Consider the following 24,461-nt stretch of genomic DNA (forward strand, 5'->3'; position numbering starts at 1 on the left):
GGACGTGGTGTTGGCAAGACTTGAGGTCAAACCATCCTCAGACATATCCTAGCTGTGTGACCCTGGGCGAGTCTCTTTACCTCTGTCTGCCTCGGTCTCCTCCTCTGTAAAATGAGGAACACTGACTGGAGTGTTCTCATTCGGTCGATGCCTTCCTGGATGGGTCCAGAGACACTGAAAGTTCCCTCATGGTCCATCCCCCATGTCCTGGAGAGCCGGTGGTCTCACCGCCTTGAGCCATCGGACTCGGAGCACCTCCCGCCTTGCTCCAGTCACAGAGCTGGAAGATTTTGGAGCCAAAAGACTTCCTCAAGTCCATTGATTGGGCCTCCTGCTCTCTCCTTGCTCCAGGATGGCTCTGGGAGCCTCAGTTTCCTCATTTGTAAAATGGGGCCAGTGGTGCTTATTGTTCCCACCACACAGCACCTCACACACTGTGGCACTACCTAAGTTTGTGTCTGGTTGGGGTTATTGGACAAACAGAGACAGCGGGTCTTCTGGAAAGAGTCTGGAGGCCCGGACTCTGGCCCTCATTCTGCCGTTAAACCAGCTGGGTGTCCTTGAACCAGTCTCTCTTGGAGGCCCCTCACTGCCCAAGTGCCCCTGGCATCGTGAGCTGGTCCAAGTGCCGAGGCACTGAGGGCAGGGTCAGGCTTTGCTGCCCTGCAGAGTGAATGGCATGTCTTGGTTTTTGGCGCGGGACAGCATCGACGGCTGGGACACACACGCAGACCCTTGAATGGAGTGTGGCTGGCCCAGCATTCACAGCCATGGCCAGCCCTGGTCAGTGAAAGAGGCCTCCAGGATCATTAGGAGCGCTCTGGCGAGAGACCTAAGGCTGCGATCCATCCTCCTGGGGCTGTGAGCTCCTCAGTCTTTGGGGGTGTAGGTGGTGGCCGGTCCTGTGAGACTTGTCCAGGTCCTCCCATGAGTGCATCGCAGGCCGGCCAGCCACTGTGCTGGGCGCCTTCCTATCTTGGGCACCGAGGGAAGGCCGGCAGGGCTGTCTGCTCGTCATCCCCTCTGCTGCTGCCCTGCCAACTCATCTTGTTAATTTTTATCATGTTTTGCTAATTATCTGATTGGGATGGAAAGTTGGGTCTGTGGCCCAGGGAGAAGTGTGGGGTTATTAAAAGTGCCTACCCTCTTCCAGCCCCTCCTTCTCCTGTTCTGCCAACTCCTTGTCTGTTTGCAGTGCCCGTCTGGCTGCAGAGATATACTGATCACTCTCTATAGAGAGACAGAAATCTGGATGGATACGTTTTGTAGGCTGGCTCTCAGATTGTATATCGTATTATCAACGACTGGGAAATGAGCTAACAAATGAGTGGCTGCTGCTTTGGGGGGTCTATGAGCTCTTTATCGGGGAGGGGCTCTCCCTCCACTGGCAGCCATCTTACATCAGCCCCCACACTTACCACCTTCTTCCAGACCTGGTTCTGAGCTCCTCTGGCCCTCAGGCATGTGACCCCAAGCCCGTTATCTCCCCATCCTGGGAAGCCATGGCCCAAGGAGGTGTGTGAGCAGGGCCGTGGATGTAAAAATGGCAGGCAAGCTAATGAATTCCATTCCACGCAGAGATCCACATTCAGCCCCGCCTGGCATGTGTCAAGGCCCTACCTAATCCATGCAATCTATGGTTAACCTGCAAAGCTGTTATGGAAATGCAAGTGTGGTTTCCTGATTGTTCTTCCTTGAAGCAGAGACTTTCTCTGGAATAAAAGCTGCTAAGGACTAGCCCTGGAGCACAGTGTGGAAAAGCATAGCTAAGAGGGCTTGGGTTAGCCTGGCTTCTTCCCGTGACTGTGTGATGATTCAGCTGCCTCCAGGGAAGGCCTGTGAGTCACAGCTGACTCAGGCCTGCTGGGGAGCCTCCACATGGAAAGGAGGTGGGGGATCCCCTTTCCTCTCTTCATCCCCAATCTCTGGATCTCCCAGGGGCTGCCCAAGAGCCTGTCTGCTGAGGGTGGAGGGTCAACGGTGCCTCTTAGCTCTCTGCTTGTGCTGTGGCTCTCACTCTGTAGGAGGGCGATGAATGAGGGTCCGTTGTTGATCCACTCACAAAACCCTTTCTTGAAGGCATGAAGGAAGCCCCCACACAGCAACTGGGGAGACCAGATGGCCGGGATCTGCATCTGGAGAGTAATTTTTTGTGTATAAAACATTTCATTAAATAGTCTCATTCTCCAAAGAAGATGGGTGAGTCATTAGTCAGAATCTTGGATTTACCAAATTTTTTTCCTCAAAGTAATTCTTTCTGATTCCCCTGAAGGGGGTGATTGTCCACTGGCCAAGAACAGATCCTTGAAAGCCATTTTTCCAGGGTGGAGGAGGAGGTCACCAGGTCTCACATTTCTGGAGCCGAGGTTGAACGGGGGCGGGTTCTGAGATGCTATGCCCAAATTCCCTTGTGTATGGCTCTGGGTGAAGGTGACTTGTCTTGGAAGTAAGAAACACGCTTTCTGCATCACCAGTCTCTTTAAAGTGACTCCCATTTCACTCCCCTGCTCCAGGAGGATGTTGGTGCCTGTCTGAGGCTCTTCTCCACGGGGACCCCTGATCATCTGGGAGAGAAACTGGTCCCTACACGCCTTGGGAGAACCCAGGGAGGGAGAGAAGTCATTGCACAGGGTGGCAGAAGCTCCCCAGGGAGCTTCCCCTTTTTTGTCATGGAGAAGGGGAGGAAGAACAGCTGGGCCTCAGTCAGTGGCTAGAAAGAAGGGTCACAGAGTTTAATGATTCACCCACTGCACAAAGTCAGCCAGGAATAGAGGTCCCGGGGCCACACCTGATTCTACCCTCAAGCCTGCACCTGAATCAGTCCTTGGGGTCAGGCCCAGCTTCCTTCCTTGGGCACCTGGGCTCATGTCTACCTAGGAGTGAGGGGCTCACTGACCTTGTGAGGGTCCAGAGTGCTGGAAAAGGTCACCAGTGCAGAGAAGGGCCTATCCTGGAGCTGTCACAGGCTGGAGGACTGAACGCTGGACCTGGAGGCCCAAAACCTGGCTGAAAATCTCACCTCAGATACTGGCTGATTGTGTGATCTTGGGCCAGTCTCCTAACCTTACTGATTCTTAGGTTCCTCCTCTGTAAAAGGGGAGGAGGTATTATATGCAGGCCCTTTACAAACCTCAAGTTCCTTCCAAGTTGAGTTATTTATACATAAAGTGCTTTGCAGTCCTTAAAGGTAGATATGTACTTCCTCCTCCTGCTCTCCCTTCCCCCTCCTCCCCTTCATTCTCCTCCTTCCCCTCCTCTTCCTCTTCTTCCTCTTCTTCCTCCTCTTCCTCCTCCTTCTCCTCCTCTTCCTCCTCCTCCCATTCCTCCTCTTCTTCTTTGTCTTCCTCCTCCTCCCCCTCACCTGCCTCATGGGGCCCCACTGTGGAGGAGGGAGGCAGTCACCAAACCTTAGTGCTGGGGATGTGTGTTGTCACAATGGTGATGACAAGGACTCATGGTGGAGTCCTTGGTCCAGCTGCAGCCAGCGGCTGGCGGGATGTGAATCATGTGGCTTTGTTCTATGCCCACTTAGTCACAGTCTCCTCTCTTAGGTCTCTGGATTTTTAAAAAAATATTTTAAGATAAATAGTATTTTATTAATTCCAATTACATAGAAAGACAATTTTCGACATTCATTTTTATAAGATTTTGAGTTCCAAATTTTTCTCCCTTCCTCCCTCCCCTTCCTCCTCCCTAAGATGGTAAGCAGTCTGATATAGGTTGTGCGTGTGCAATCATGTAAAACATTTTTCCACATTTAGTCATGTTGTAAAAGAAGAAATAGACCAAAATGAAAAAGATAAAGAAAGTGAAAATAATTTGCATTCAAAGTCCATCAATTCTTTCTTTGGATATGGATAGCATTTTCTGTCATGATTCTCTTAGAACTCTCTTAGAATCCTTGTGTTGCTGAGAAGAGCTAAGTCATTCACACTTGACTACCATACAATATGGCTGTTACTGTGTACAAAGTTCTCCTGGTTCTGCTCATTTCACTCAGCATCAGTCCATACAAGTCTTTCTAGGTTTTTCTGAAGTCCACCTGCTCATCATTTCTTATGGAACAATAGTATTCCATTACATTCAAATACCACAACTTGCTCAGCCATTCCCCAACTGATGGGCATCCCCTTAATTTCCAATTCTTGGCCACCACACAAAGAGTTGCTATAAATATTTTTGTACATGTGGGTCTTTTTCCCACTTGTATGATCTCTTTGGGATACAGACCTAGGAGTGATATTGCTGGATCAAAGACTGCACAGTTTTATAGCCCTTTTGGCATAGTTTCAAATTGTTTTCCAGAATGATTGATCAGTTCACAATTCCACTAACAATGCATTAGTGTTCCAATTTTCCCACATCTCTAGCATTTATCATTTTCTTGTTTTGTCATGTTAGCCAATCTAATAGGTGTGAAGTGGTACCTCAGCATTGTTTTGATTTTCATTTCTCTAATCAATAGTGATTTAGAGCATTTTTTTTCATATGCTGATAGATAGCTTTGATTTCTTCGTTTGAAAACTTCCTGTTCATATCCTTTGACCATTTATCAATTGGGGAATGACTTGCATTCTTGTAAATTTGACTCAGTTCTCTATATATTTGAGAAATGAGGCCTTTATCAGAGACACTGGCTGTAAAAATTGTTTCCCAGCTTTCTGCTTTCCTTCCAATCTTGGTTGCATTGATTTTGTTTGTGCAAAACCTTTTTAATTTAATATAATCAAAATTTTCCATTTTATATTTTGTAATGTTCTCTATCTCTTGTCTGGTCATAAATTCTTCCCTTCTCCATAGATCTGACAGGTAAACTATTCTTTGCTCTCCTAATTTGCTTATGATGTCACTCTTTAGCCATTTTGACCTTACCTTGGTAGAGGGTGTAAGATGTTCGTCTATGCATAGTTTCTGCCATACTGTTTTCCAGCTTTTCCAGCAGTTTTTGTTAAAGAGTGACTTATTCCAAAAGCTGAGGTCCTTGGGTTTATCAAACAGTAGGTTACGATGGTCATTTACTCCTGTGTTTTGTGTGCCTAATCTGTTCCATTGATCCTCCCCACTCCCAAGCCTGCTCCACAGAGGTGTGGGGGTCCCCAAGGGTGGCTGGCAGGCAGCCTTTTGGCCATCTCTGGCTCTGCGCCTCACCAGATCTCACAGACAACACCATCTCTCTTCTTTTCCAGAAAACTTCAGTGCCGAAGTGAGCCTCCCTCAGCTCATTGGGCAGCCTCCCCCCAAGCACATCTCCCAGATTGATGACCCTGACATCGGCCTCGCCTACGTCTTTGGGCCCAATGCCAACAGTGGCCAGGTGGCGCGGTACCACGTGCCCAACCCCTTCTACCGAGACTTCTCCCTGCTCTTTCACATCAAGCCCACCAGTGAGCGGGCCGGGGTGCTGCTGGCACTCACCGACGCAGCCCAGGCGGTCATCGCTATGGGCGTGAAGATCTCAGAACCCTACAGTGGCAAACAAGACGTGCTCTTCTTCTACACGGAGCCGGGTGTCGGGGAGACACGCACGGCGGCCAGCTTCAGCCTGCCGTCCTTTGTGAACCAGTGGACGCGCTTTGCCATCAGTGTGGATGGCGACGAGGTTGCCCTGTACGTGAACTGTAAGGAGATCCAGAGGCTCCCTCTGGACCGGTCTTTGCAGGAGCTGGAGCTGGAGCCTGGTGCCGGCCTCTTTGTGGCCCAGGCGGGAGGAGCCGACCCCGACAAGTTCCAGGTAAGACATCCTTGTCCCACCCAGGGAAACCCAGCTGGCCCTGGTGCTGGCTGCGGGGAGCAAGGAGGCCAAGGACCCCCTCCTGTCCCCTTCCCAGCCCTCCCCCAGGTGGCAGGTGGGGTGGGCTTAAGGAAGTAGATGGAGGGCTGGTCATCTGGGGTGCTGCAGCCAGCCCCTCCTGGACATGAGTGTGCCGATGGGGAGATGGGGGTACCTAGAGGGGGATGGGGCATTTGGAGGGGGAGTTACTAGAGGGGGTGGGGGCATCCAGGGGGGCACCTAGTATGGGAGGGGGTATCTAAGGGGGGTACCTAGAAGAGGAGGGGGCATCTGGAGGGGGCGCCTAGTGTTGGAGGGGACATCCAGGAGGAGGGGTGCTTAGCATGGGAGGGGGCATCCCCCATTCCTGAAGTCTGAACTCTAGATGCCTGATTCACAGAGGCTGCTCCTGTCCAAGCCTGTCCTTGGGGGCATGATTGGAGGCAGAACTGGACCCTGGCCAATCCAGGGACCTCCAGGGCCTGGGCCAGCTCTGGTTTTCATGGGAGGGGTCCAGGCTCCCATAGAGGATTTTTGTGGGCTGAGACAGGCCGCCAAGAGCTTTGGGATTCTTTGGGGATGGTTTAGAACCCCTGGGAAAGTTTCAGAGCTTCCATGGTCCTCCAAGAATGCCTCATGGGCAGCATTGCCATAGCCTCTGCCTGGCAGGCTGGCACCAATGTCCAACGCCGTGACCTGTCACTGTATGGAAGTGCCCTGAGGTCCTCCAAGTGGAGCCAGAGCTCTGGAAGGTTCCACCAGCTCAGGGAGGGTTCTAGCACAGAGCAGGAGGTGGTGGGGGAGTTGCATGGGACTTCTTTGCAGACTTGCCAGGTGACCTCTGGAAGGGCTGGTTGCCAGAGGGACTCCCACCAGGTGATGGGCTTTTCCAGCCCTCATGTGTCACAGAGACGAGTCTGGGGCAGCTAGGTGGTTCAGTAGTTAGAGCACTGGCCCTAGAGTCAAAGGACTGAGTTCAAATTCAGCCTTGGACACTTACTAGCTGTGTGGCCCTAGGCAAGTCACTTAACCTCGATTGCCTCAAAAAAAAAAAGTCCAGACTGGTTGCTCACCTGTGTCTCTGCTGATGCTGAAAGTCCTGACACGGGCACTCTAAAAGCTGTGGGGCAGGGTCAGGCAGGCAGGTGTCCTCTAGATGTCCAGGCACTAGGCTAAGCTCCAAGGATAACAAAAATCCAAGAAAAAACAGTCCTTGCCTTCAAGAAGCAGCCTGGCTGGGGAGGCACGTGGGATTTGGTGTCCGAGGACCTGGGTTCAAATCCTCCCTTTGCCATGGGTTTTCTTTGGGACCCTGTCAACTTTCTGGGACTTAGTTTCTTCCTCAGTAAAACAAGGCAGGAATCAAGCTCTCCTCTTGTGTCTTCCTGCATTCTGTGATGCTGCAGGAGCTGTAAGCTGCAGCCTTATTGCATGCTGTGCGTGTGCATGTGCGTATGTGACCACAGGGTCTGTGAGGCCCCTTCCCGCCATCCAGAACAGGTCTCGGCCCTGTCATCTCTATGGGTCCAAGGCCCGCATGGTTCTCGTGAGGATTGGCGGAGTCCACGTAGGAAAGGTTTCCATGAATCCTGGGTGTCTGGGATAGCGACAGAGAGAACTGAGAGTCCGAGATTTAGAGCGGGGAGGCCCATCCAAGTCCTCATTTTACAGATGAGGGAACCTTCCCTAGAGGGGGAAGGCACTTGTCCAAAGCCACACGCCTGGCTTTGCATCAGGAGTAGGATTTGAACACAGGTCCGGTGACACCGGAGCCCCGTCTGGGTCCCTTGGCCACATTGCTTTCCCAGGCAAGTCTGGGCACCGGCCTCCGGCTCACTCTTGCTGAGAGGTGCTCCTGGGGGCTTTTCGGTGCCACAGCCTGGACCAGCACCTGCCCTGGGGCTGAGAGCTTGGCGTAGGGGGTGGCTGAGCTGTGGCCTTCCCTGGGAGGAAGGCTGGAACATGGGGCTTCTCCCTGGCCTCTCCTTTGCCTCCATGGGCAGGGACCAGCAGATGCCTTGCCTGGCTTTGGGTTCTCAGCTTCCAGAGGGGGTTCTCCTCACTTTGAAAGGTGTCCTCCATGGAGAGGAAAGGGATCCCTATGGTGGAGACACCATGGGCTGGTTGTGCTGTGGGGCAGGTCCGGGAGAGGCCTCGGGAAACAGAGGGTCAATTCCTAGTCAGATGAGCTCCTGCTTGTTGGGGGGCCATGCAGCCTGGCTCTGGCCTACTTCTCCCCTCCCTGGAGGCCCTGCTGCTCTAGGTATGGGGCCTCGACGCGTCACGGGGTCTCTGTGAGAATCTGTTGTCTGACCTTTGGAGGAAGAGGCCACCCCAGAACAGAGATGACACCCAAGGGACAGCCTTGTTCCCCACAGACAGAGCTCCTGAACATTTCTGGTAGATCCCAGGGCTGTGCCCGGTCCAGGGGCCTTCACTGCTGCCTCCCAGCCCAGATGGCCTTGGACTCAGGCTCTCATGACCCGTCTTTCAGTTTGAGGTGGACAGGGTGGACAGGCCAGACGAGGCGGATGGGGGGGGGTGTTCTGTCCCAGCACAATGTAATCTCTTTGAGGGCAGGGTCTGAGGGTATATGTGTGTGTGCATGTCTGTGTCTGTGTACATGTCTCTGGTGTGTGTGGTGGTGTGTGTGTGTGTGTGTGTGTGTGTGTGTGTGTGTGTGTGCTCTGTGTGTGTCTATGTGCGTGTCTGTGTGTATATAGTGTATATGGGTTTCTGTGGGTGGTATGTGTGTGTCTGTGCATGTGGTGTGTGTGTGTCTGTGCATCCGTGTGTATCTGTCTGTCTGTGTGTCTTTGTATCCCACCTTCTAGCCTGAGCAGGGCTTACAGTAGGTACCTCACAAGCACAGCTCCCGGGTAGATGGTGGGAAGGCCGCATGCCGCACTTGACCACAGTGTTTGTGGAGTAAGCCGTGATGGGTAGAGCAAGGGCCAATCCTCCCACTGGTCCAGAAGGCAGCAGTGGTGCCGGGGTGTGGTGTAGCACCACGGCAGCTCCCCTTGACTTCCAGGGACCTTCTTGCCCTCCCCACTAGCAGGGCATGCCGGCCTCTTCTGTAGCACTCTGCTGGAGCACCGTCCTTCCCCTCGGGCCATGCTGGGCCCACAGCAAAGGCTCCTGGTAGTCCCTGGGCATCCCAGATGGGCCACGCCCTCCTTGGGGAAGGGGTCACGAGTCCAGCGGCAGGCCATCCTTCTCCTGCCCCGGCTCCTCAGTGAGGCCAGCCTGGGAGGGGGCAGTGCCCGTTAGAGGAAGGCCGGATGGTGCTCGCTCTGCATTCCCAAGTCAAACATGGGATGGACTAAGGTGAAAAAGCCACGCCAAGCTTTTCCTGACCCACTGGTAACAGTGTCCTCGGAGCCTCCCTGCTGGAAGCCCCGGCTCCTACCCCACAGAAGTCTGCGTTAGTCGTTAGTGGCAACATTTATTGAGCACCTACTGTGTGCCGGGCATTGTCCCAAGTGCTGAGGGCACAGAGAAAGGCCCTCGAGCGGCGCAGCTGTCTGCAGGATACAATTGGAAATAGCTGCTGAGGGAAGGCGCTGGCCTGAAAAGGAGTCGAGGAATGCTTCTTAGAGATGCTGGGACTCGCAGGGAGGCGGGGAGGGCAGTGGTCAGAGCGGAGGAGGGAGAGTGTTGTGGGCCTGGGGGCCAGCAGCCTGAGAGAATGCCCAGAGCTCTGAGACAGAGGGTCTGGTTTGGGGGGCAGCAGGAGGCCGGGAGCAGGGGACCCAAGAGGAGCCTGGGAAGGGAGGAAGGGGACGGCTCCGAGGCTGTGAACGCCAAGCAGAGAGTTCTGTGTTTGCTCCTGGAGGTAAAGGGGAGCACAGATGTTTATACAACAAAGTGGGCGGGGGGGGGGAGACTCGCGGCAGCCAGACCCCACCCCCTCCCTGCCCAGTCCAGGCTGAGGGGATGAAGTCCTGCACAGGAGAGGAGGGGGCGGATACCAGGGATGTCACCAAGGCAGTTGACTTGATGTGGCTGGGTGGTTCAGGAGGGGGATGGCACCTGGCCTGCTTCGGGGGTCAGGAGAACGGTGGTGAGGAAGAGGGGAAAGTGGTGGGAAGAGAATGGGATCAGCTTGTGAGTCTGGGACGTCTTTGGGATGTCCAGTAGGAGGGGGGAGGGGGAGAGACATGAGAGTGGAGGGCAGGAGAGAGATCAGGGCTGCGTAAGCAGGTGTAGGAATCAGCATCAAGAAGATGCCCAGGAAGCCGTGGGAGCTGATGACCCTGAGGGAAAGCTCGGAGGGGGAGGGGAGGCGAGGCCCTCAGTCACCCAGCCCCTCGGGCTTTAGACTGCTCTGAAGTAAGTTGGGGCAGATAACCTGGCTTTTCCCCCTCATTCATCCCCCTGGAGGAGGCTTCCAGATGATGAGTGGCATGAAGTCCTGGGATTTTTAAAACGTGCCCTGATTAAAACACAACCACCCGACGTAGTGAAATGCACCTTCTCCCTCAGGGCCGTGCCACAGTCCTGCTGTCCACTGTGACTGTGGGCACCTTTTCTTCTGTCCTCACTCCCCCCAACCCCACAACAGAGGCTCCTTCCTCTCTCCTCCTTGCCAAGGCAGAGCCCCCTTTCTGCACCCTTGGCCTCATTCTTTCTCTGTCCTCCAGGACCTAGCTTTAGGAGGCACCCCCCTCCCCGCCCCAGGAGTCTTCCTGGCTTTTTCTCCTCTGCTAATAAGTGTCCAGGCCTCCCTCTTCCCAAAACAGGTTTCCCTGCGCCCTTTTGCTGATAAACTCAAAAAGTCATCTACACAGTTGGTGTCCCTACTTGCCCATTGTCTCTCTCTTACCCCTCGAGTTCTGGCCCCCACTTCCCTCACTCAGGAGGAACTGCTTCCTCAATGGTCCTTGGTGCCCTGTTGGTACAGATCGAGGGGCATGTTCCCTTCCCAGAGGGATGGCGGTGATCTACGCTGCCTCCTGTCTGTCCCTGGGGTCCGGCTGCCTCACCCGGGCTGGCCACGGCTAGGAGGGCGGGGCCGTGTCCACTTCCCTCTGCATCGGTTCAGACAAGTCTTCCCCAGCCTCTCTGCATCTTTGCTCTTCAGTGCGTCTTGCAGCGCAGACCACAGCTGGCCCAGCCATTCTTCTACCAGTGGGCATCTCTTTGTTCCTGGCTCTTTGCTACCACAAAGAGGGTTGCTATCAGTATTTTGGAGTGTCTGAAGCCTCTCTCTTTGTCAATGGTCTCTTTGAGGTAACATCTACCAGTGGGATCACTGGCTAAGAGGAAATGGACCTTTCAGTCACTTTCTTCCCATAATTCCAAATTGCTTCAAGGATGATTGGGCTAATTTGCAGCTCCACCAGCAGTCCATTAGTCAGTCTATAACTGAACAATAATCAATGACTAAACATCTCTGAGGTGCCCCGAGTATGCCAGACACTGCGCTGAGTGTGTGTGGGGCTGTCAGCTGGTCTTGGCCATCAGAGATGTGTGGCTCACCTGCCTTTCTCTCCCTGACTGAAGACTTCTTTCCTTAGCCAGAAGCATTTTTTAGATTTCAGAGCTTCTCAGTTTCCCACAGTGAGAATTATCCTTCTCTCTTTTGCTCCTTCTCAGCCTTGCTGGGTTAGGAATTCTCCCTCTGGCCACAGCTGGACCTCCCTTTTCACTGCTCTGGGGAAAAGCGCTCCCCCTACCCCGCTTTGGAGGAGACTGGAGCCAGTGTGCCCACGGCCTCAGGGATTCCCCGCCCCCCCCTTGGGGCCGCCTACCACACAGATTCTTTGGAAGGTGTAGTCAAGTTCACTTTGATTTCCGACGCTATCTTTGTAGATATCTGCAGTCTCCCCTGGAGCACCCCCAAACCAGGATAGGAAGTTTCTGGCCATCATGTCTGGGTCTGAGAGGCAGCTCCCCCCCACCCCATCCGGCCCCCCAAAGACCGTGCCTACACAGTACACTAATTATTAAGGCATCCCTGCAAACCTGTGTAATAACCTTCACTCAAAAGCAATCCTTTCTGTTTCTTGTTCAGCAAAAATAAAGAACTTACCATGAGAACATGATGGTTTCTGCAGCTCATGTGATTTCAGGCTTCATGGTCACTTTGTCTTGTTAGTGGCACATCCAGAGAGTAGGAACCCAGCTGTGTTGACCCCTCGTTCCCAGCTAATCAGGCGAGCTGCTGATTCAGAAATCCCAATCCCCAAAGGCAAGGAATGGGGATAGACTGTTGGATTCTTCCTTCCCTCCATATCCTCGGGATCCTTTGGAAGTGAACCTTCTGCCAAGCAGGGTGAGGACCCCCACTTTACTTGTTCCTGCCAGCCCAGGGTCCATTTCCCATCCCATGAGGAGATGGGGGATTCTAGCTTTTGCTCAGAGACCCTCCTTCCTGAACATCAGTCTGGTCCTTTGGCCTGGCCTCTGGAGTCTTGGATCCTTAGAGGGTAGGGCTTGTCCTCAGGAGCCCAAACAGGCCCTTGGCTCGAGGAGGTGCTCTGTAGCTCTGGGTGAGCTGTTTGTCTGTCAGACTGTAAATCACTATGGAAGTCGGCCCAGGAGTTGAGGGCCACGTCTGCCTCATCGGCCCCCGTTTCCAGGGCCACACGTTCGACTTCCTGCCCTTCCTGATCTCTGAGATCCATCCAGTTCTCTTTGCCATCTGTTTGCTCACCTCTCTCTCCTCCCTCCCTCTTTCCCTCCTTCCATTGCCCGCTCAGCCATTACAGGGATCTTCCCAAAGCACGGGTCTGACCGTGTCAGCCCTCCTCAGTGGCCCCGAGATTGAAAGAAATCCTCTGTGTGGCCTTCACAGCCTTCAGCAGTCAGCCCCCTCCTCCCTTTCTAGTCTTCTCTGATCCAGTGACTCTGGTCTCCTGGCTGTGTTCATCTCCCAGCTCTGGGCACTCTCTCTGGCTGCCCTCCATGCCTGGAACGCTCTCTGTCCTCTGCTCTGACCGCAGAACCCCTGGCTTTCTTAAGTCCTAATTAAAGCCCCGTCTACGGGAAGCCTTCCCCAACCCCTCTTAATTCCAGGGCCTTCCCTCTGTTCATTATTTCTATTTATGGCCTGTTTGGACAGATTCGTGTGATGTTGTCTTCCCCAAGGGGCCAGGGACTGTCTTTGTCTCTTTTTATATCCTCAGAACTTAGCACAGTGCCCAGCACATAGTAGGTGCTTCATAAATGTTGCTTGACTAGCTGACTGTTTTACTGGGCTTCTCTCCTGCCTTCCAGTGATGGAAGAATTCCCCCACGCCCTAGCCTCAGGTCTGAGCTGCTTTCGGTCCAGAGAAAGCCCTGCTGACTCAGCCTCAGCAAGGCCTTGCCTCTCCGGCCTCAGTCCTCTTCTGGAAAAGAAGGCTGTGGCCTCAACGGCCAGCTCTGGATCTATGAGCCCATGTAGTCCCGTGATCCCTCAGGGCACAGGATGGGGTGGATGGATTGACATTTAGTCCTTCTTACCCTCACCACAACTTCTGCAATTACAGCCACAGTGACCAGGTAGCCAGTCACAGCAAAAGGACCGTGGATTGTGGTTTGCACTTGAGCAGGACTAGCCACCCCTGTGGGGTCCTCCCCCCCCACCATTGTTAGCACTGTTCTGCGGACGGGCCCCCTTACCAGCCGGGAGCTCCAGGGTTTGGGAGTTGGGAGGGGAGTGGGCGATTCATCTGCCCCATGTGAAGCATTTGCATCTGGATAAAGGCATTGTTGAGTCTCCCAGAGAGAGCTGCCCAAGGCCCTGTCCATCCACCCATCCCTCCCTCCATCCATCATCCCTCCATCCACCCATCCCTCCATCCATCCATCCACCCACCCATCCATCCATCCATCCCTCCATCCCTCCATCCCTCTATCCATCCCTTCCTCCATCCCTCCATCCATCCATCCCTCCATCCATCCCTCCATCCATCCCTCCATCCCTCCATCCATCCATCCATCCCTCCATCCATCCATCCATCCCTTCCTCCATCCATCCATCCATCCATCCATCCATCCATCCATCCATCCCTCCATCCATCCATCCATCCATCCTTGTGGTGTGTGTGTGCACATGGGTATGTTGGGGCAGGAGTGAGCAGGGCCAAGGCGTGGCCACGGCTGGCTAGGAGAGTCAGTGTGAGGGACAGGAGGGGGATAGTGCCCACAACTAAGGGCCTGGGTTCAAGTCCTGCCTCAGACACATACTGGCCAGGACCCCAGGCAAGGCGCATCTCCTGGTGCCCCATGGCACTCTGAGTTCTCAGGCTCCTGGGGGAGGAGGTCACAGTTGCAGACCCCAGACAGGGAGGGGACAGTATGCTACCTCTACCCACTTCAGACCCCTGGGGATGCTTCTGCTCAGCTTTGGGCAGCCTGGGTTAGTCTGGGGGTGTCCAGAGGGCAGAGCATCAGGTTCATCCTAACTGAGGCTCCATGAAGGCAGAAGGATGCTTAACCAGGAGGAGAGAAAGCTCAGGCAGGCTGCCTCTCACGCATGGAAGGCCTGTTCTGGGAAGAGGGACAGTCTGGTTGTGTTTGGTCCCGATGGGCTGGAGGTCAAGAGCCATCCCTTCCCTGGAGAGCTGTGCCCCAGCAGGTAGTGAGCTCCCTTCCCTGAGGTCTCCAAGCATGGGCTGCAGGCCAGATTGAGGATTTATGCCCTGGCTGGGCCAGATGCCTCTGAGGGCCCTTCCAGCCCTGACTTGGGGAGGTCTGGTACAGGGGCTGTTGAGGGCCATTGGCCCAGCCCCCCAGGCCCGAGAGGAGCAGAAAGCCTGCGGGTCACAAGTTCTGGGCAAGTAGTTGGCACCTTCAGCCAGCATGCCCAGGGGCTGTGGTTGACTTAACTCACACCATGTCAAGATAAGACAGCTTCCCAGCTCTTTATCTCAGGCTGCAGGAGCTTCAGGAATGCTCCCAGTGGGTGTCAAATAGGATTCCAAACAGGTTAAAAAGGCAGTCATGCTTTTCACTAAAAAAGAAAAAAGAAGCCAGGTTCTGCCTCTGACCAGGAGTCATCAGAGCACTGGTCTCCAGGGAGCCAAAGGGAGACTTGGGGCGGAATCGAAAGGGCTGGGTCTGGGAAGGACAGTGGAGCTCATGGGTCCAGCCCTGCCATGGTACAGGACCTGCCATTTACTGATCTTGCCAAGACCCTGGAAATGTCTCAGTGTCCTCATCTGTAAAATGGGCGGGTTGGTAGATGACCCCTAGGCTGCCTTCTGTCCTGTGAGTGTTTGGTCCCTGGAAATGGCCTTCAGAATGACCCAGCAGGGAGACCCGCGGAGGGTATCGTGGGCACTGGATGTTCACCTTTGGTTTCACCCCTTGCTGGTTCAGGAGTTCAGGGTGTGACTCTGTGGTCCCGCGTCCAGCGCCACCTTGTTGGGCACTCTGTGACCCTCTGTGCTCCCTGATCCATCCCACGGCAAAACTGAACATTGATTTGAATTTGCTTTTAAGACTTAATCGAGCCGCACAGGCTTCATGCTCTGCACTCCTTACTCTGGTTACCTTACCATCCCGCCATTGCCAGAAACTTGGCCAACGGCCGAGTTTAGGATCTGTACCTACCTCCACCCTTTACTCTGTCAGTTGTGGTCCTTGGTGCCCGCCCTATCCCACCCTGCTGGGGTCACTCTGTGCCAGGTGCTGGGCCCCTCCCCAGCAAAGCCTCCCAGAACCGGGTCTCACCTTTGCCCAGCCTGCCCCCACCATTGGCAGCGCCCAATCCTCTTCAGATGACCTCGTGTTTCTGCATCTTTTCTCTCCATGACATCGTCCTCCACCCCATCCCAACTGTAAGTTCCTTGAGGATGGGCAGGGATGGTCATCGCTGTCTTTGTCCTTGTCCTGGCACAGTATGTGGCCCACAGTAGGCTCTTTGTAGGTGCCCCCAGGGTTAGGAGGCATATGCCTCAATGGCTAAAGGTGCCAGCCCCTCCTGGGGCCGCCTCCTCCCATGAATGGTCTCTTGCCTTCCTGCTTCGCAGCCAGCAGGAGCCGCTGAGCTGGAAACGAAACGAACCAAAAGCTGCTTCGTTATTGCCCTCCGGTGAGGCAGCAAACCCCTGTTCTCGGCTTAATTAACAGCGGGGCAAACACCACCGACTTACAGAAATGCCAGACTTTCACGGGTTTGTCAGTTGGTAAACTGGCATTTCCTAATATTTACAAAGGCAATTTCTGGTCTTTGTGACTCCAGGGCTTAGGATCTGAGCCAAGGCTCCCTTCAGCAGCTGTACTGAGCCTCCTGTTTGTGCTGGAAACTGAGCATCCCCTCCCTCCCCACCTTGCCCAGGCTGTCCCGCTGCGGCCCCCAGGCCCATCCCCTCCCAGCCCAGCCCCTCTTCCCTGGGGCCCTGCTGTGGCCATCAGCCCTCCCCTCACCCGTATTCTCTCCCCATTTCTGCCCATGAGCACGGTCCAGTGTCCCTCATTCTTCTCAGCTGAAAACAACCGAGTCCCTATCCAATGGTCCTCCCGTTTCTCCTCCAGCGCTCCAAGAGCTGGCCGCTTCCTGGTGTTCATCCTCCTGTCAGGCCATCGCAAGGCTAGGGAGGCTCAAAGTTCCCCGCTGGCCAGGTGGTGGCTGGTCACTGGCCCATCCCCTCCCCCCTCCCCGAGGAAGCGTGAGATGCTGACAACAGCCTGCCTTTTTACTTCCTTCTCCTCTGTGAGCTCCCCCAGGATGCCCCCTGAGTGGTTGGATGGATGGATGGATGGATGGATGGATGGATGGATGGAAGAATGAATGAGTGAGTGAATAAATAAGTGAATGAAAAACCACTTAGGAAGCCTATTCTGTGCAGAGGCCTGCGCTGAGCTCTGGCAATACAAAGAGAAAAGTAAGAGACAGCCCCTACCCTCCAGGTGTTTGCCGCGTGCCACAAAGGTGCAGCCCAGACCCTGCTAAGTCAGTGGAGACGGCTGCAAAGATGGCAAGGTGGTTTCCACCAGAGAGAGGGAACCTCCCATCTGGAGGAATCAGGGAGGGCTCCCTGGAGGAGGTGGCAGGTGAATTGAACCTTGGAGGATAGCAGGAATTCCAAGGGGGTAAGAAGGCTCTCCATGGATGAGGGAAGGAAGGCAGCAGGCCAGCCCAGCTGGAACACAAAGGTCTTGGGGGGGATTAATATGAGATGAGGCAGGAAAGGTGGAGGGATCTAGATTGGGGGCTGCAGGGAGGAGGCGCTGCTTTAAGCCACAAGGCAGAGCAGGATTGACTTTTTCCTGGAGGTAATAAGGAGCCTCAGGCATTTCTTAGGAAGCAGTAAGGCGATCAGGCCCACACTAGGCAGGTCCCTTCAGCAGCTGAGTGAAGGACAGACACATCTGAGTGAGGAGGGGCAGGGAGACGGGCCAGCAGGCTGCAGGAGTCTGTGGTCCAGGCACAAGGAGAGGAGGACCCCGCCCCGGGGGTGCCCATGGTGTCTAGAAGAGATTTGGGGAAGGTAGAAAAGATAAGATTTGGCCACAGATTGGAGATAGGAGGGGAGTGTGCGTAGGGAGATGAGGATGGGAACCCAGGTGGAAGAAAGACGGTGATGCCTGACAGAAGTAGGGACCGGTGGGAGGGAGCAGGCAGGGCTGGGCACGTTGAGTCTGAGATACCTCTGGGCCTCCAGGCCCATCCAGCAGGCAGGCAGGGATCGGGACTGATGTTCTGGGCAGAGCCCTGATACAGACTTGTTACTAAATGACTGAGTTGGACTGGATGAGATCACCATGAGGGAGGGGCTGTAAGGAGTGGAGGGACCCAGGTGGAGTCTTGGAACTTGGTGGGTGTTGGGGTAAGAAGCCTGAGAGTGAGTGGTCAGCCAGGGACAGCAGTGTCCCTGAAGCCGAGGGAGGCGGGGTGATCAGTAGGGTCCCATGTGCAGAGATACAGGACGAGGCCCTTGGACTGAGAGGCTCAGAGATGGCGGGTGACCTTGGAGAGAGAAATCTCAGTGAAGTGGGGACAAGGCTTGGGAAAGGGGAGTGGGAGGGACCCAGTCTTGCTCTTTCCCCAGCTAGCCTCTGCATAGTGTTTGGGAACCCAGATCTAGAAGTCTGTGCTGCCCCCACCCTCTGCCCACACCAGGGAGGCTGCAGTCCTGGCCTCTGGCCAGTACCGCTCTGGGGTGGGGAACCAGGCTCTGCATGGCGCCTCGGGGAGCTAGGTCTGATTCCTTCCAGAGGCTCTTGACTTTGTTCTCTGGTCTCCTTGTCTGCAGCATCTGCCTTTGTCTGTAGCCAGCTGGGTCTCCTTGGGGGCAGCTTTTTCTGCCCTGCCCCGGCAGGGTTGGGGGAGGCGAGGAAGCTGGAAGTCAGCTCTGCAGCTGCTGGCATGTGAATGAGCTTGTCTCCTGTGGCCTCCCTGACCCGGGGAGCTGCCTGGCCCCGGCTCTCCCAGCCAGTGACAGCTGACCTGTGGACCCAGGGCTTCTTGCCCCTGCATCCTCCTTCTTGTCCTGGCACAGCTCCCTTCATGGATTCAAAGTCTGCTTCCTTGGGGTCTGCCATAGGAGCTGCCCCTGAGCCCGAGGAGGTGCCTCAGTTGGCTTGCCCAGCTCCTGCAGACCACTTCCACGATCTGAGGGGCACCTGGGTGTCTCACCGTAGACCCCCAGGTTGGGAGGGGGCCTGGCCCCAGGCAGCCTTGTCTCCAGATGGGGGCAGGGGCATCTGTCAGCTTTGGAGCCAAGTTCCATCCAGACACCCTTATATGCATTCCCGAGATGGTGAAAGCAAGACCCCACCACACCCAGTGCAGTGAGAGTGAGATAAGGGAGGAGGTGAGAGTTGATGGGGGGGAGGTGTGGCTTCTATGACACGGACAGCCCAGGAGGCCCTGACACTGATGCTGCGGGTGCAGAGGATGGGGGACCTGGGGGGAGGGGGCACTGCCTGGAGGGCAGATGGTGTGGCTGCGGGGGAGGGGGATGATAGAACATTGACCTCTGGGTTTGTGATTCACCTTCCCTCCCCCCTCTCTGGGCCTCAGTTTCCTTCATCTGTGAAATGAGGAACTTTGAGTCAGGATAACAAAGTGCTGCCTGGTAGACAGCACCCCTGGGTGGGGTGTCCCTGAAAGATGAGGGTGATTAATATTTCCTTGGTCAGGAAATTGGAAATTCCTGCCCTTTCTCTTGGCCTGAGTCTTCACACTTCCTCAGGAGTCTTTTTCTTCATTGCTGCTTCTTGATCCCAGGCCCCCAGAGTCTTCCAAGCCCTTTCCTCTCTCCCCTAGCCCTGCCCCCCCAAGCCCTTTCCTGTCTCCCCTAGCCCTGCCCCCCCACTCCAAGCCCTTTCCTCTCTCCCCCAGCCCTGCCCCCCACTCCAAGCCCTTTCCTGTCTCCCCTAGCCCTGCCCCCCCACTCCAAGCCCTTTCCTCTCTCCCCCAGCCCTCCCCTCCAACTCCAAGCCCTTTCCTCTCTCCCCCAGCCCTGCCCCCCCACTCCAAGCTCTTTCCTCTCTCCCCCAGCCCTGCCCCCATTCTAAGCCCTTTCCTCTCTCCCCAGCCCTGCCCCCCACTCCAAGCCCTTTCCTCTCTCCCCAGCCCTGCCCCCCACTCCAAGCTCTTTCCTCTCTCCCCCAGCCCTGCCCCCTATTCTAAGCCCTTTCCTCTCTCCTCCAGCCCCCCTCTCCAAGCCCTTTCCTTTCTCCCCAAGCCCTGCCCCCCCAAGCCCTTTCCTATCTCCCCAAGCCCTGCCCCCCACTCCAAGCCCTTTCCTCTCTCCCCCAGCCCTGCCCCCCAACTCCAAGCCCTTTCCTCTCTCCCCAGCCATGCCCCCCTCCAAGCCCTTTCCTCTCTCCCCAGCCCTGCCCCCCTCCAAGCCCTTTCCTCTCTCCCCCAGCCCTGCCCCCAACTCTAAGCCCTTTCCTCTCTCTCCCAGCCCCCCACTCCACCCCAGCTTCAGCTAGGCCTCTCTCCCTCTCAGCCACGCCCCGGTCTCCTCCTTTCCTGAGAATATTGAGGCTCTGTCGCTAGTCCCCCCAGCTCTCACCCCTCAGTACTTTCCTGAAGCCACCCTTGTCCTCCCTCCTCTGCTCCAGTGAGAAGGGATGGATGAGGCGGCCTCTCTCTTTGCCACTTTAGTTATCAGCATTGATGAAGCTCCTGCTGTATGTCAGGCCTGACCTTCTGTGGTGAAAAGGGGGTGGGGAGGGGCCCCCCAGCTACCCAGGAGGGGGCACACCCTAGCCAGTAGGGGGGCCGAGGGAGATGGGGCTGGAAGAGCTGGGCCTCCAAGGATGATGGGGACCCCAAGAGACAGAGATGGTGTGGGGGCACCCAGAGATGGAGACCTGGTGGGGGAGCAGCCGGAAGGCCCATAGGGCTGGAAGGTCGAGTAAAGGACCCGTGAAATGGGTCAGGAGGTAGCTGGGAACCAGAACAGAGAGGCCATGCTGGCCCTGCCTTGAGGCCAGGGGGAGCCTGGGGGGCTCTTGAGGGAGGCGGTGACATGGCACTCTCTGGTCTTATTTGCCACCATACTCCCGGGAGGTGTAGATGCTGTGAGCTGTTCTCTACCTTGCCATGGCCCTGCTGTGTGTGGAAATGTCCAGTAGGATGTATGGTCCAGACCTCTAGTGACTGTAGCCCCTAATCCGGGGATAACTTCCTAAAATCGAGAACTGTCCCACCGAGGCATGGGCTGCCTGGGGAGGTGATGAGCTCCCCATTCACTAGAGGTCTTCAAGCAGGAATGGGATGGTAACGTGCCAGGGATGTTGAAGAGGGCTTCTCAGCCCCAGTTGGACTAGACATCCCTGGAGGCCCCTTCCAGCTCTGAGATTCCGTGATTGTCAGGAGAAGGAGGTGGATGGTCCAGTAGCCAGAAGGAGGGCTAAGAGGCCAGCGACATGCCAGCTGCTGCGCTAGGCCCGGCCAGTGGGGTGCCCTCAGGGATGCCGCCAGAAGGCTGGGGGAGCGACGTGGGGACCTGCACCTCACGGGGCTGCACCTGGCCCCCTTACCTAGGTGCCCCCTTCCTCAGCTCACAGCTCCACAGGTGGTCAGGCGCACAGGGCCTGAGGAAGGGATGGCGTCCAAGCCCCTGGGGCCCAGCATTCATGGTAAGGGCAGGACAAAAGCAGGGACTGTTCTTTGTGGACCCCGTCTTTCCTTGGCAATTCAGGTTTGATCAAAATGGAGGAAGGCTCCCAATCTCTCCTCTGGCCTCCTTCCTCTTTCTGGGAAGGTGGTCTGGCCCCCGCCATCCCCTGGCTGTCCTGGGGCTGGGTGGGATGAGGAGGGATCGGGGGGATGGTCTGGCCTTCATTATCTCTGGCCTCCACTATCCCCGGCCATCCCCTGGCTGTCCTGGGGCTGGAGGGGATGAGGAGGGCTGGGGGAGAGGAGCAGCTGTGGGGATAGGCATTCAGTGTGGGGGGTAGACAGGTTGGTGGGAGCCTAGGCCGGGGGCCCAGATTCGCCTTCATTTGGGCAGTCGGAGCTAACATTTCTCTTGGTGCGATTCCCAAAGAATGTTGCCATCAGAGGGGTTTTCAAGGCGGTGAAAGAAGCAGAAATGGGGAGCTGGGCCTGGGATGTCATGAGGCAGGCAGGTCCCCGTAGAACTGGAGTGGGCACCTTCCCTGCAAGCCGCCTGGAGCCCCCAGCCGCTGGGCTGGAGGGATTCTGGGTCTTCCTGGCCCCGAGGCCGGCTCTCTGTCCTCTCCCCTTCACGGTTTCCATGTGATATAAAGAGCTGGGATCTGGGGAATCCCCCCCAACCCATTACACACACTCATTTGTATAGTGTCGACCACGATACTGATGAGAGACCTCTGGGAAGTCGGCCTCCTCGGGCCCTGACCAGGCACCACTTGGTTCCTGAGCCAGAAGGTTCAGAGTCCACCTGTAACCCTCTCATTTTACAGAGAGGGAAGTGGAGGCCTCCGCTCACACCTACCACAAAAGGCAGGGTTTGAACACAGGGCCTCAGCCTCCAAAGCTGCACCCTCCCCCGGGCTGTCCACACAGGTTCTCAGTCCCCCCTCCTAGACGGCACCTCCTCCAGGCAGCACAATCTCTCGGAAGTTCGTGATTGGTCGCTGGAGTGGGACAGCCCAGGCTCCATGGGGAGGCTCAGGGGCACCGCTCTGTCTGTGGCCTTCCCATCTCACATGGCCACTATCCCTGGGCACCCCCAGCCGAGCGTCGCGGGGCTCCTTGTGACGTTTCTTTGCTTCCTTCTTTGCTCAGGGGGTGATCTCCGAGTTAAAGATGCGAGGGGACCCTCGGGTGACTCTGCTGCAGTGTCTTGATGATGACGATGATGACAGTGACGGCGTGAGTGCTCCCCACCTTGGTCGCTGGGCCCGGGACAGCCTTCCCTGTACCCAGTGGGCATCGCTGTGCTCTCGGGGGGCAAGAGGCCAGGCGTTTGTGCAGGCATCATTGTGCTCCCAGACCCAGAGGAAGTCCGGGGCCCCGCCCCCAGCTCCTCCCTCCGACACTTACTTCTCTGGTTCCTTGTTGGACCCCTGGTAGAGTGAAAGCTTCCTGAGGGCAGGGGCTGTGTGTGTTTGCTTTGTCTGTGAATCCCTCACTCTGGGCACACAACTTTGGACATACTGTGAGAAGTGTCTAGTCACCAGGGAGGTCCGGCCTAGCTGGGCTGGGCCAGACCTGGGCTCTGAGAGGCGGCCCACCCGGGATGTCAAGCGTTCCCTGGGGCTCCTGGGCATGGCGCTCCTCTGGACCCGTCTTTGTTCTTTCTTATTTTGAAACAATCTAGGCGTCTGGAGACTTTGGAAGTGGAGCGGACGAGCAGGGAGGACCCTCAGGGTCAGACATGGTAAGTCTGGGGGAACCTGAGCAGATGTATGCGCACATGTGAGTCACATGTGTGCTGTGCAGGTATGTGCATACATGTGTCTGCGTGGTGTGTATGTTGCATGTGGGGGCATGCACATACATGTATCTTGTGTGTCTATGTGTGGCAGGGAGTTTGTGACCTTAACAGCAACAACAATGATAATGATATTAACAGCATTTATAGTTATTTAAGGTCTATCGCACAGCTGAGTAATTGGGGACAGTGCGTCTCTCTCTTTACCTCGGGCTCATCCTTCATAAAATGAGCAAGTGTAGACTAGATGCTTGCTCTGGTCACCTTCCACCCAAAGGTGTGCTGGTAAACATTTAACAACCGGCTCTTTGGGGGAAGAAGTACAGGCGATATACATTTGTGTTTAAGCTGCATCAATAGCATACTTTTTCACCACTTTAAGTCTAGACAGTCACAAAACAGCAAACAAGCCCTGCTTTGTAATATTTGCCAATTTCTGAGGCGTAAACGCTCGCTCTGAACATTTAACAATTGTCTCTCTCTGTCGGGTTCGAGCTGGCCCCAGTACACTCCTGCTTCCACCTCTAATTATGACCTCCTGTAAATTCCTTGAATGCGTGCTGCACGTGACCGTGGGCAGGATTACAGAATGTCAGAGTTGAGGGAGTCCTCTGCCTGTCTAGTTCTGCCCATTTCTTCTCAGTCTGTGGGAGTTGTTTTCACATCGCGTGTCTGACTAGTCACACTGCCATCAGTGAGCGCAGCCATCAACATCAGCAGCAAGTCAGAGGAAAAGACCAGAAATGGGAGCCTCGACCTACTTACACAAGACGTGGGTGCTGAGTAGACACTGACCCAGCCTCTCCCACTGCCTAAGGAAGACTAATTGGTGAAGACATACATGGCAAGAGCAGCATAGAGCCCGTCATCAGAGAGATGTTGGAGCAGGGGATGGAGAGAGAGACAGAGAGAGACAGAGACACAGGGAGAGAGACAGAGACAGAGATAGAGAGACAGAAACAGAGACAGAGACACAGAAAGAGAGACAGATAGAGAGAGAGAGACAGAGAGACAGAGACACAGAGAGACAGAGACAGAGATAGACAGAGACAGAGACAGACAGAGACAGAGAGACAAAGACAGAGAGAGAGACAGAGAGACAGAGAAAGAGAATCAGAGACAGAGAGACAGAGATAGAGAGGAAGAGAGAGAGACAGAGACAGAAAGAGACAGAGACAGACAGAGATAGAGACACAGAAAGAGAGACAGAGAGAGAGACAGAGAAAGACAGAGACACAGAGAGACAGAGAGAGAGACAGAGAAAGAAAGAGAGACAGAAACAGAGATAGAGAGACAGAGACAGAGAGAGAGACAGAGACAGAAAGAGAGACAGAGACACAGAAAGAGAGACAGAGACAGAGACACAGATAGAGAGAAAGAGAGACAGAGAGAGACAGAGACACAGACACAGAAAGAGACGAAGATAGAGAGGAAGAGAGAGAGACAGAGACAGAGACAAAGACAGAGACAGAGAAAGAATCAGAGACAGAGAGAGACAGACAGACACAGAGAGACAGACAGAGAGACAGAGTTGGAGACGGAGACTGAGGGACCACCCCCTGTGTTTCCCAGGTCCTCTGGCCTCAGCTGCATGAAATGGGAAACTTCACCTTTTCTTCTCTCCCAACCTCTCCCTCTTCTGCCCTAGGGGCCTCCCCTGTCACCCAGCCTCCCCATGCCTCCTCCAGTCACGTTGCTGCCCCTGGACACGACCACCATGAGTTTGCAGCCGGGCCTTGTCAAGGTGGAGGGCGCCCACGTATCTTCCTCAGGAGGTAACACAGCCTTGAATGAAGGCTAATGAGACCCTGGCCGGGGGCCTTACAGGGTTGGTCCTGGGGGGGGGGCCCTTCACCTGCGAGGTAGACACAAGG

General features: G+C 55.3%; 1 protein-coding gene across 1 annotated transcript in view; it reads left to right on the top strand.

Moving 5' to 3' along the window:
• Positions 1-24,461, top strand: part of LOC110198839 (collagen alpha-1(XVIII) chain) — a 63,295-nt gene that overhangs the window by 5,720 nt on the left and 33,114 nt on the right. Inside the window, 4 exon segments of the mRNA XM_020973357.2 lie at positions 5,187-5,731; positions 21,939-22,025; positions 22,474-22,533; positions 24,236-24,362. Of these exon segments, the coding sequence (XP_020829016.2) occupies positions 5,187-5,731; positions 21,939-22,025; positions 22,474-22,533; positions 24,236-24,362 (819 nt within the window).

This window comes from Phascolarctos cinereus, unplaced genomic scaffold (genome assembly GCF_003287225.1).
Source record: "Phascolarctos cinereus isolate Bilbo 61053 unplaced genomic scaffold, phaCin_HiC Scaffold_5;HRSCAF=322, whole genome shotgun sequence".
Taxonomy (NCBI): Eukaryota; Metazoa; Chordata; class Mammalia; order Diprotodontia; family Phascolarctidae; genus Phascolarctos; species Phascolarctos cinereus.